Here is a 13,243-nt window from a genome sequence, read left to right as displayed (position 1 = left end):
GATAGAAACACAGAAACGAGCTGATACATTCAACAATCGGGGTATTTATTTTACAATGGGGGGAAGAGGGGAGCACGTAAGGGCAGAGTTATCACGACTAAGAAATGTGAATAATATACAACAAAAACACTTAACAGTTCTACTTACAGACGAGCCCACACACAGATGCACACCCAAAAAAGAAATGCACCCGCCGGGTCTTTATTCGGCTCTCCAGCTGAGGAGGATAGTTCGGCTGGGAGTCAGTACGGCTGACTACCTAACCGCGAGCGCGCGGCTGGTCGTCCACCCCTTCCCGGAGCTCCGGTCGCCAAAGGACGGACCAGGGCAGTCGAATCTAGCGGAGACGAGGCGATCTCCCCCGATGAAACTCGACCGCTCGCTGCATCGCGCCGGACGAGACACCCTCGAAGCGTGGGATGTAGTCTGCTGTAAACCCAGGCAGAGACGCGCACTCGAGCAGACTCAGAACGCAAAACTCCAGCAGACTCGACGCAAATTCTCCTCACGCTTGTCCCGACAACCACTCTTTCTCTCTAGGGTGGAGTGGCCTCTTCTCCTGGCCACTCGCCTCCTCATTGGTCGGACCCATCGCGCGATTCCCTGGCCGTCCTCCATTGGACAGGCCCACGGTAGTCGGGGCAACTCCCACCCTTCTGGGTGGAGTCCTGATCAGAGTTGCCTGTAGCTCTGCCCACCTCCTCATCTCCGACAACGTGCGTAATGGCGATCGTGTTGAGTCGGAAACGGGGCGGGTGAGACGCCCGCTCCTTGCCGATTGGCTAAAGAGGGACGCTATGCCTATGTTAGACTCCGCCCACGCGCTCGCTTGCTGGCGAATGCACGAAGAATGCCGCGAGCAGAGTGTCAGGATGGAGCGAAGGTGTTGTTGTAGTTGTAAGGGATATAAAAAATCCTATCTATAAAATAACTTCGAAGTGCACATACATTTCATTCCCATAAGACACAGGGGATGGATTCTAACTATGCACATATACTTAATGAAATAACTGAACTTTGGGGACTCTGGCTGTTGTGTGGGGATCTTAGGGTCCTGAGTTCAAATCCTGCTTGGATGTTGAATTAATACCAGGTGGTGCTGACTCAGCCTGTCATCCTTCCGAGGTCAGCAAAATGAGTGCCAGCTTGCTGGAACACTGTCGGAGTGGCGACCCGTCCAGGATTGTGCCCAATAGTCAAGAAGACTGCTTCGGCAGCACCAACACTCTGCACAGAGTATGGTCCCAATTGATGGATCCATAATATATATATATATATATATATATATATATATATATATATATGTATGTATATATATATATATATATATATATATATATATATATATATACATACATACATACATACATACATACATACATACATACATACATACATACATACATACATACATTGTTGCGGCCACTGGTACCGAGACACCAGCTTGTCACTCGGGGATCAGTCCACGGCTGCCCTCGGCAGAGCCGGACCTGGGGCCACCGCTCATAATTAACGTTATGGTACCGTGGGTTGTTTTAAAACCACGAACGCCACCCAGTCAACCACGAGTTCCAGTGTCCGCCGTTTAATTATTCCGTTTAACTGTAGGTCACGTGGTTACCTGAGCGGGGAGCGTGCCCTCAGCAAAGCACCAATGTTATCTGATTAGATTTTAATTAGGGTGGCCATGTGGTTTAACCGCTGGTGCGTGCCGACAATATTTTTGGTCAGATCTGTGGTAATTACCTCCCAGTATATCTCGCTTCGGACAATGCCAGACCAATGGAAGGAAAGGACAAACACTGACAGGTTGGAAATCGACCAATAATTTATTGATAATAAAAAGAACATTTTATTTGCTGAGGTAAATAAAGAATGAATTTCAAAGCAAAATCAATCGAAATGCCAGGAAAGAGACAAAGAGCAGATGCTTATCGGGGGTTGACAGCTAAACACAGACAAGTGTACCCAGCAGATCGTTCAGGGGGAGGGGAGGGGGAGAATCGTCTCGATCACCAGAAAGTCGTCCGTGAAGCGAAAACATCGTGAAAATGCGTGCGTGCGTGTCACGTCCGTCGCCAGCACCCAGCTTTGCCGTGCACCCTCTTGCGAGGCAGCCTTGAACACCAGTCGAAGTCTGGAGGGCACCCGGCTAAAAAACGGACATAAAAACCCGGCTAAAACTCAGATCCGAACCATGCTTGACCAATGAAAGAAAGGACGGAAACAAACTGGGAACATTTCTCCAGTAATTTATTTACAATAAAGAAGACAGAGCAAGACTTATCGCAGAATATACAAGCAAGAATTTGCAATGTTCAAAAATACTTATACAGTTTCTACTTACAAGACGGACATACACACTCAGACGCACACTCGGTTGATTTATTAAAAGACCCCCGCAGCCAGAGAGGGAGAGACGAGCTGGGGGTCGTAGTTCACTTGGGTACCTGCAGTTGAAGGGAGGGGGTGCTCCGCGGTGCGGCACCTGCTAATGGACATGCGGCTCGGCCCACAGTCACATGTGGGGCTTGTGCCCGTAGAGGAACCCGAGCGGAGCAGTCGGAGTCCCAGGGTGGAGATCAGGGTCGTGGACGGGACCCAGGAAAACTCCAACGAACGCCAGCCAAATGCAGAAATCCACTCGAACGCCCCAGACTCATCATGTAACTAGCTCAAACCGCACGACACACACCAACCAACTCAACTCCTCCAAAAAACTTACTCTCTGAGGTTCGCGTCGTATTTTTATGGACCTCCCCGAACGGGGCGGGGGCTCGGTGAAACAGACGTCACCGTCCATCCCGATTGGACAGGGTCTTCATGGGGTCCGCCCTTTTTTGGCGGGGCCTCAGCAAAACCTGGAGGCCCTCCCCCCTCCACGCGTGTGGACTCATCAACGGGAAGATCCAACGTTGAAAAGGAATGTTTGTAGAAGCGCAAAGGAACGGCGGACTGGACGTTTTTGCACCGTATGCTGTGGCCAGCGAGGCGAGGGTTACAAGGGCTGGAAGGTACCGTGGTTGGTTGTTGGATGATCGTTGGAGGGTTCGTTGAATGGTTTGTTGGATGGTCTGTTGGATGGTTTATTGGATGGTCGATAGATGTAATAACCTCCCTAAAAGGACATCGCAACGCACACCTTTGATTCTCCCACTAGACAAAAGGAAGGGACCTGTCTCGCATGTACTTGATGGAATAACTGACTCTTGTGACATCTGTATATTTGAATGCATATGGTTTCCAGATCTGTAACAATATATATATATATATATATATATATATATATATATATATATATATATATATATATATATATATATATATATATATATATATATATATATATATATATATATATATATATATATATATACATATAAATATATATATATATATATATATATATATATATATATATATACATTTATATACATACATACATATACAGTGGGGAGAACAAGTATTTGATACACTGCCAATTTTGCAGGTTTTCCCACTTACAAAGCACATAGAGGTCTGTAATTTTTATCATTGGTACACTTCAACTGTGAAAGACGGAATCTAAAACAAAAATCCTGAAAATCACATTGTGTGATTTTAAAATAATTAATTTGCATTTTATTGCATGAAATAAGTATTTGATACATCAGACAAACAGAAATTAATATTTGGTACAGAAAACTTTGTTTGCAATTACAGAGATCAGATGTTTCCTATAGTTCTTAACCAGGTTTGCACAGACTGCAGCAGGGATTTTGGCCCACTCCTCCATGCAGATCTTCTCCAGCTCCTTCAGGTTTCGGGGCTGTCGCTGGGCAACACAGACTTTCAGCTCCCACCAAAGATTTTCTATTGGGTTCTGGTCTGGAGACTGGCTAGGCCACTCCAGGACCTTGAGATGCTTCTTACGGAGCCACTCCTTAGTTGCCCTGGCTGTGTGTTTCGGGTCGTTGTCATGCTGGAAGACCCAGCCATGCCCCATCTTCAATGCTCTTGTTGAGGGAAGGAGGTTGTTGGCCACGATCTCGCGATACATGGCCCCATCCATCCTCCCCTCAATACAGTGCAGTCGTCCTGTCCCCTTTGCAGAAAAGCATCCCCAAAGAATGATGTTTCCACCTCCATGCTTCATGGTTGGGATGGTGTTCTTGGGGTTGTACTCATCCTTCTTCTTCCTCCAAACACGGCAAGTGGAGTTTAAACCAAAAAGCTCTATTTTGGTCTCATCAGACCACATGACCTTCTCCCATTCCTCCTCTGGATCATCCAGATGGTCATTGGCAAACTTCAGACGGGCCTGGACATGCGCTGGCTTGAGCAGAGGGACCTTGCGTGCGCTGCAGGATTTTAATCCATGATGGCGTCGTGTGTTACATATGGTTTTCTTTGATACTGTGGTCCCAGCTCTCTTCAGGTCATTGACCAGGTACTGCCGTGTAGTTCTGGGCTGATCCCTCACCTTTCTCATGATCATTGAGGCTCCACGAGGTGAGATCTTGCATGGAGCCCCAGACCGAGGGATATTGACTGTAATCTTGAACTTCTTCCATTTTCTAATAATTGCGCCAACAGTTGTTGCCTTCTCACCAAGCTGCTTGCCTATTGTCCTGTAGCCCATCACAGCCTTGTGCAAGTCTACAATTTTGTCCCTGATGTCCTTAGACAGCTCTCTGGTCTTGCCCATTGTGGAGAGGTTGGAGTCTGATTGATTGAGTGTGGACAGCTGTCTTTTATGCAGATGACGAGTTCAAACAGGTGCAGTTAATACAGGTAATGAGTGGAGAATGGGAGGGCTTCTTAAAGACAAAACTAACAGGTCTGTGAGAGCTGGAATTCTTACTGGTTGGTAGGTGATCAAATACTTATTTCATGCAATAAAATGCAAATTATTTATTGAAAAATCATACAATGTGATTTTCAGGATTTTTATTTTAGATTCCGTCTTTCACAGTTGAAGTGTACCTACGATAAAAATTACAGACCTCTACGTGCTTTGTAAGTGGGAAAACCTGCAAAATCAGCAGTGTATCAAATACTTGTTCTCCCCACTGTGTGTGTGTGTGTGTGTGTGTGTGTGTGTGTGTGTGTGTGTGTGTGTGTGTGTGTGTGTGTGTGTGTGTGTGTGTGTGTGTGTGTGTGATATATATATATATATATATATATATATATATATATATATATATATATATATATACACACACATATATATTACCCAGGGAATGTTTTGTTAATTCCATTGTGAAAGTGACATTGAACAAAAAAAAATTTAAGACTGTAAATAATTGATGTTCATCGTTTTATTGAGTGTGTTATTGCAATACGTGCCATCTTTGTGGCCAGAATCCTTTGAGGACTCCCCTCCAACAAGGATGTTGGTCATGGAATGGGGATAAAACCCTACTTTGTTTTGGATCTTGTAAAAATAATAATTCCGATTCCATGAATTTCCTAAATATCGAATATCATTTCATTGTACATTTTCTGAAAGGTTATGCAAATTGTATAGCCATTAAGTTCTGAATCCATTTCTTTCTTGATCTTGTTTCTTATTTATTTATTCATTTTGCTCATGGCACTGTATGTTGTCTTTCAGAACGTTTGAGCATTCCATGTACTGTCAATGGCATCCCGTACTGGAGATGCCATCGCCTGGTATCAGAAAAAGGTAAGTTGGGAATTTTCTTTCTCCTGACATTTCATTTTTGCTTGCTTAGTATTTTTAGCTCACCTGGACTTTAGTCTGGTGAGTTTATGTGAGTCAGTCAGTCAGTCAGACCGACCGTCAACGCTTCAGTCATTATCGCATCAAAATCTGCGCACGTTAAGGGTGTTTACAAAGGGGGTTTTGACCCCCCAAAATAGGTAATTGCTCTCTTCTCCGATACTACACACACAATTTCAATGAAACATGACCACAGCCTTCATCACTCGTGATGTACCAAAGTTTGTTCACTGCATTAAAAAATAACATCCATAGGTGTTGACTTTCTCCTCTGGTAAACATTTTGTTGGTTATCCATGCCTACCAGGTGACTGCCCAGGGGTAATGACTCTAATTTTGAGGCTTGTGAAGGAACTGGCATGTGCATAACACAGTAGAATAATATTCCTTCCCCAATTTACAACTTCACAAAATAATTCGCGAGAAGACCCTCTTTCTTTTTGCATTTGACTGCATATTGTGTCATAATGTACCCTATCCCACTGACAGGTAGAAAACAGGGTCATCCTTCTCTGCTGATCTGGACTGATTAGATGTTGGTCTGAGAAATGGAACATGTCCTTCAATCATGGCGAATTTCTCACCATGTCACTCTGGAAGGATAGTCAAAGGAACTCTCATATCTCGTTCCACGGTCGGCTCCTAGAAGAGGTGCAATCTCTTGTGTTTCTCAGCTTCACCTTCAGCTATTTCCTCTTCCAAGCCGACCATATTGCAAATGTAGCCTCCAGAGTCAGCCATAGACCAGGCATCCTAGATTGTTCTGTCATTCCTTATAAAAATCAGTACTCGCAGCTTACAGGGCCTTTGTCCCCAGCTCGATGGAGTACTTGCCTCCCTTGTGTGCTGGTGCCTCAACCTCGTGTCTGTCTTCTTGGTTCTGCAGAATCTAAAGCTGTTATCTTTATTGGCATTTCCTGTGATGAGGCAAAAGCACAAGCCCTGTTGGTCTCATGTCGCAGACATGTTAATGGCCTCTCTGTTCCCTCCGCCCCACCCCTTCCCCCAACCACTTCCGTTCTCGCTCCCTCTGCACGCTTAAGCCTCAGAATTCTCAGCTACTCCAGGATGCACACATTTTGCCAGAACCCCCACTTGTTTTGCCCCCAAACTCTGGGCTTGCTGTTTTACCTCAAAATCTACCTCAATTATTTTATTGCTCTTTTCTTGTGTTTGTGCAACTGCTTTCTGGAAGTGGTTCAATCACTTTCACCTCCAAGGATTCAAGCAGGTGGTGTGCCACCATCTTGTCATCCTCCATCTCTACCCGTAATATTTTGTACCCCCATTTAGCCTACCTAATCCAACCCTGTTTCTTACAAGTTGTACTTTCTTCATTTCCTCTCTCTCTCCCTGTTTTTTTTATTTTGTTTTATTTTTTCCTGTTTGTTCATTTCTTACTTGTGACCCTCTGTCCATATGTTGTATTTCTACCTTGTTATCTCGCTCTTCTATGAGTATTGAATAAAATTGCTTTTGGCAGAATGAGCCACTAAGACCAATGTACTGGCATGTACTGTACTGGCATAAAATGGTCGACGCTGTGGGTTTTTCATGAATTGTACATAATTGCATGTTGACCGGTCCATAATCACTTTGGGCAGATCAAGCCATTTAAACTGCCAGCGTTTTACACACAGCATCAAGAGCTTGAGAAAGGTTTCCAAGCTTTGTGCCAGGCTACATTACAACTACGTCCTCCCGACTGGTGCATTTTACCCATTATGTCGTAGTTCTCATGATTCTATCGACACAAACAGTCAAAGGGCTGTTGGTACGGATTCTGTTGTGAGATGGTCTCATTGTCGCAATCTCATTTTTCATTGTCCATCCATCCATCCATTGGGACCATACTCTGTGCAGTGTTGGTGTTGCCTAAGTAGTCTCCTTGGCTATTGCGCACAATCCTGGATGGGTCGCCACTCCGACACAGGATACCAGCAAGCTGGCAATCATTTTGCCGACCTCGGGAGGATGACAGGCAGAGTCAACCCCACCTGGTATTAATTCAACAGCCAAGTGGGATTTGAACAAAGGATCCAAGGATCCCAAGCCCACCACCCTAACCATTAAGCCAACTCCAGGTATATTATCCATAATTACAGTAAAATATCTTCTTCTTTTTTTCCTTTTGTTGATATTGTAATGTCCTTGTGTCTAAAAGGTCACTTCTCGTTGTAAGTGATATGAATTCGGCCAGGGTCGAGGCCACGTATTCCTGATACGTGAAACACCCTGCCACCCATGCCCACAGAAAGCAGACTTTTTATAGCGTTGGCTGCATTTTCCATCCAATCATCATGTAACTTTGTTAAAGAAAATCTCCACGGGCAGGCGTTCCTATGTTGAAAGTTTTGTGTCAATCGTTCAAGCGGTTGCAGAGAAAACAAATTTAAAAGTGACTGAAGGTGAAAACGTGAGGGAGGAAAATAAAAAACTGAAGGCCTCTGCTGACATTCCACAACTTGGTGAAGGATGGTTGTGGTCATCTATTACAAGTTTAATCTTGTACATTCCTGGGTAAGATTCATATTTGTGAAGGATCATGCAAACGTTCTGTGGATCATTGTTCTGAATGAGAATCTACTTTGCCAAATTGAATAAAGTAAAGCCGTTTCAATAATAGCTTCATGAATTGTGCAATTGAGGTGGATCTGCAAGCACAGTGCACAACGAACGATTGGATTTCTAATTGTATTGTTCTCACATACAATGTGACAATGATGATTGCTACTTTTCACTTTTTGACATTATAACGTGCCATGAGCTTATCATCTTGCTTTGATTAAAGCAAGCAAAGCTGGTTGAGCTCTGCCTTTCATTACTTAAGCAGGCTTGAGAGCCTTCTCTCAATTATGTATGCAAAGATAATGCAAGGGTTTGACTCCAACCTTCTGTTCCATCACTGTAAACGGACAATGTTTTTGATTTTACCTTTTAAATTTTGAAGGAATCAACATGTGAATTGTGGCAGCTCTGCGTGTGGTTGAGCTGCAACAATACCACGAGGTGATGCTGTACTTTTCCCCTTTTTACACGACTTCAGTTGCGATTTCTCTTTCTGCCAAGTACAAGGACAAGGATATATATTGTTACAAATCTACGCCCGCCCGGCGTGCGAGTGACTGCGTTAATTAATAACGGCCACTCGCCCACCGAGCGGACAATTCAGTCGTGACTTTCTGGAACAACGCCAGAAACCAGTCATGGGTGGGTTTTTAATCCCACCACGACCCAGTCCGTATTCTACCCGCGCGCGACAGGGTCAATCGCCGAATGTCGATATACCTAAGTATTCGCGCGGGTAACCTAACGAGCGACCATACCTCGGCGAAGGCCTGTTTGGACACGAACTGCTTAAGCTGTTCGTTCCATTCTGGGATAACCGAGCGGGTATTATCGCCAGACCTCGCCGGACCCGATTCTGTTATCGGTATTTAACAACCAACTAGTATTCCGAAAAACAATACGGTGCTTGAATGGGATACATTTAAATAAGCACATTTATTTTACAACACATATACAAGCAATCATGCTGTCATTGCAGGTAAGCAATGATGGAAAAACACGCATGCAGTTGTTTGGTGAAGACTGCAGGACTGGGACAAAGACACGGGCAAGGCGAAAACACTACAACCGACTATGATTTACCATGTACATTCACTTAACAGGTTTTACTTACGGACTCGGCGCCACATCATGCATTCAAAGAAAAACCCCAGGAAAAAGACCCCCTCAAAGACAAGGGAGACAGATTGGGCCTGTGGGCCTTTATAACGTGGGGCCTTGGTGACTGAAAGGGCCCCACGAGACCGTTGCAGGTTACCTGCACCCTCCTGGTGCCTTGATGGGGCAAGTTGCGACGTCCCGTCCCCACGGCAGCTAGCATAGCCGCGGTTGCGCCCAGGACTTGCCAAGCGGCAGGCGAGCTATCTCCGGCTCTCCCCACACATACGCACAGGTTCGCGCGACACAGCAGGGCTGCGCCCCCAGCCCGCGTCTCCCTCGTGATGCCCAGACCTCCACCGACTGACCGCTCCAAGCTCCTGACTCGGACACGAGCCCAGATCTTCACGCAGCTCCGGCAGAAGCTGCACAGTTCCTTCCGCGGCATACAGCGGCAGCAAAAACTCCAGCAACGACAGAGAGAGAGACTCAGCGACGACAGAGACAGAGATCCAGCAACGACCGAGAGATATCCAGCAACGCCCGAGAGAGAATGAACGCTCCGTGCGTCTTTTTTATTACCCCCGCTCCGCCCCTCCGCTCTCGCCCCGCCCTCCTTCCAGAACATGCGGGAACCTTCTCGACGCGACCGTTTTCCCGCCAAATCGGGGACGCTCCCTCGCCGCTGCATTTGTCTTCTTCCACAGCAGGGTGGAATTCACTGTGGAGACGCCATTCGTTCGGGGAAGGGGGGAACGGGGGCCGCCTGCTTTCTGTCGACGAAGGCCAGGCCTCTGGCAACTGTGTGCTGAGGTGGGAACGCGGTGGTGTGGTTATGAGGGTTGTGGGAAGCGTTTGTTGAGGGCGATGTTGGTGTGAAGCGGTTGTTGAGGGGGATGTTGGTGGTGGTTGTTGTTGGTGTGAAGTGGTTGGTCCAAAATAACGATAGCAAAGAATAAAGGCTACCTAAAGATTCACAGCCCTGTCCACACGAATAAATCCCATTAAACAACGGTGGGGAAATCTAACTGAACACGGACTTAGCGATATACAGTAACTGATCTTGGGGATATCCTTTATGGTGCTCTGCGAATTTCCACAACCGTAACACTACCCCTCCCCTTTTTTTACAGACATCCCGAGTCGTCGAATTTTCGTGTGCCATCATGTGTAAGTTTCCCCTAGTACGTTTTATCTTCGGATCCCTGAGTGCGACATTTAGTGTATTCGTGTCCCAAAAATAAATAACCCACGGGCTGAGTAACTAACTAAACAAACGCACTCATACAGACGACTTAAATAAATTGCCGGCGCTAAGACAAACATGCAGGGGGCGCAACTCATGTACAATGTTACCTTTAACTTAAACCTTAACTTATAATTTTACACTAAACCATGGCCCAGGACCGATGAACTCTGCAGGGAAAACAGGGAGCCAGGCTGCTCACACGCAGTCTCTGGTTTGCAGGTGACAGGGAATGTGGCCGGCTGCTCACACGCAGTCCGAGGCCTCCCCTGTGAAATGAGTGCAGTGAATACAAGCGGTGCACGGGCTGCCAGTGCAGTCCCGTGTGCGGCTGCCTACAGGGCAGTCCCTGCAGAACACGTGATTAGCTGACTCAAGCAACAAAGCGGTGCACGGGCTGCCAGTGCAGTCCCGTGATGCGGATGCCTACACGGCAGTCCCTGCAGCACGCGCGATGATCTGACTCAAGCAACACAAGCAATGAATGGATGAATGGATGAATGGATGGATGGATGGATAGATGGAACACAGGGTGCACGGGCTGCCAATGCAGTCCCGTGATGCGGCTGCCTACAGGGCAGTCCCTGCAGAACGCACGATGATCCTGGCGCACCTGGTAATGAATGGATGGGGCAAATGCAACAACAAGGGCTGGCAGGCATGGGGCAAGGCAAAGGCAAGCAGGCAAGACATGGCAAGGCGAGACAAGGCCGTTGTAGAAAAACGGGCCGGTGGTGAAGCTGACCGGCACAGACTTTGTAGTAAAACAGCCGCAGATGATCCGACCGGCACAGGCCTTGCAGTAAAACAGCCGGCAGATGAATGACCGGCACAGGCCTTGCAGTAAAACAGCCGGCAGATGAAGCTGGCCGGCCTCTTGTCTTGTACTGGAGGTGTGTGGAGGGAGTGCGGTGATGCTGGCCACTCGGAAGGCGGGCTCGGACCTACCCTACTGTCTCCCACCGAACCTATCAACTTTGCCTGTCTCTGTCCATACCCACTCCCTTAATTTGCAAAAAATCCCCAATTTAGCCCCAACTGTTTTATTATGTTTTTATTTTTTTTGTCGTCCCAACTCTAATTTCGTCTCCCTAACCCCCTTTATTGTCTCTGTCCGGCTAACCTATTCTGTCACCGAGCCTACTCCCAACCCCTACGTTCCCTTCCTGGAGGGGAATAAGGGAGAGCTAGCGTCGTGTCGAGGCCCAATGAAGTCTCAGAATGGCCTCCTCAGATTTCTGCGATCTTTAACCCAAAGTGGGTCCAGCAGCCCACAACGAGCGTGAAGGGATGGATGGTGCGGAGGGGTACACTTCCTATGTACCCTACCAATTATTACTTCAACTACCCCGGGGCTTTCCAAAAGCGCCTCTCGCTTAAACTGCTGGTTCTAACAACCCAGATTCCCGTCGCCTGTGTTGGTGTCCTCATAAATTTCGGGCCATGCCCTCAAATTTTCCTCCCGTGCCCTCACACGGTCTCATGGCTGGGACGCGTGGCTCCCTTGGCAGGAACTACCCTCTGCCGATTCTCCAACGATGGCACCCACGGGCACTACAACTGCCTCCGAGCCTACCAGCTCCCTAAATACTGGGGAGTGCCCTCCATGGCTACTCCCCTGAAACGCTCACGTGGCAGGCTGGCGCCCCGGGCCCCTTCCCTGGGTGCCCGTGCCCAATGCACTGCCCACGTGGCCAATGGCGCCCCGGGCCCCGCATCATGCGGGCCCACCCGTGCCCACTACACTATCCCGGCCCCCCATGGACCCTTGGCCTACCGCGGCCGAGTTGCCCGGTGCCCGTGGTACCCACTAAGCGATACTCACCGTTCGTAGCCACGCTCCCAGCCCGTCAACAGGGCTCCTGCACCCCTCCAAACGGGTTTCGAACCTACGTTCTCACCAACAGCAAAACGACCTCCATTTTGTCAATTTGACTAATCCCCCTAACTCACTCTACACTGACCCCGGGGTCCCTTGGGTGGGAATCGCTTGTCCCCCCAATCACTCATCGCACCATGCATTCCACATTCACTCCATACACACAGGCTTGCTGGCCTCACTCACTCATCAAGTGCACTTTCCATTCTTCAACTCATCGCTGATCACTGCCATTCTTCTATCTAAAACCCTGAACTACCTCGTGCTCCCGCGTCATCCCTAAAAATATAGCACATCCTATTAACACTACGTAGCTAAGCTACATCCCGACTACACACTCAAAGTCTGTCCTTGTCTCCAAATATTTTTTTCATCTCCCATCCTAAATCTGAACTAAAACCCTCTACCAAATCGATTCAACAGGCTCCATGAGGACTTATCCCTGCCCCATGGAGCCGGTCTAACTAACACTAACCCATCCCCCTGACTAGTTCCATTCCTGTGCCCGGGACAGGGGGGTCTTCCACCCCTTGCCCAGGGAATCCTGTTCACCCGAAGCGAGGCTTTTTTTTTTAATGCGCACACCAGTGCGGCAACTCGCAACCTGCGCTCTTTCCCCGTGACGTCATGGCAGCTGTTCGCGCTTCGCGCACCTCGTCCCTCCTCGGACGGCACCATCCGGCAGGGATTCTCCCTCCTGCCGGATTCCAACCATGCGTGCAGCCAT

At 47.5% G+C, this 13,243-nt stretch overlaps 1 protein-coding gene across 6 annotated transcripts in view; it reads left to right on the top strand.

Annotated features, from left to right (window-relative positions):
• The window catches only part of LOC147019643 (protein PHTF2-like), a 114,698-nt gene that overhangs the window by 16,041 nt on the left and 85,414 nt on the right, over window positions 1-13,243 (top strand). For all 6 annotated transcript variants that reach the window (XM_085894234.1, XM_085894233.1, XM_085894232.1 and 3 more), the window contains exon 3: window positions 5,597-5,668. In XM_085894234.1, the coding sequence (XP_085750360.1) occupies window positions 5,624-5,668 (45 nt within the window). In that variant the 5' untranslated portion in view covers window positions 5,597-5,623. The remainder of the gene's footprint in view (window positions 1-5,596; window positions 5,669-13,243) is intronic.

This window comes from Eptatretus burgeri, chromosome 9 (assembly GCF_056783735.1).
Source record: "Eptatretus burgeri isolate ZD-2024b chromosome 9, Ebu_testis_v1, whole genome shotgun sequence".
NCBI lineage: Eukaryota > Metazoa > Chordata > Myxini > Myxiniformes > Myxinidae > Eptatretus > Eptatretus burgeri.
Note: the sequence above shows the minus strand (reverse complement) of the source record. Positions and strands in the feature narration are given on the sequence as shown.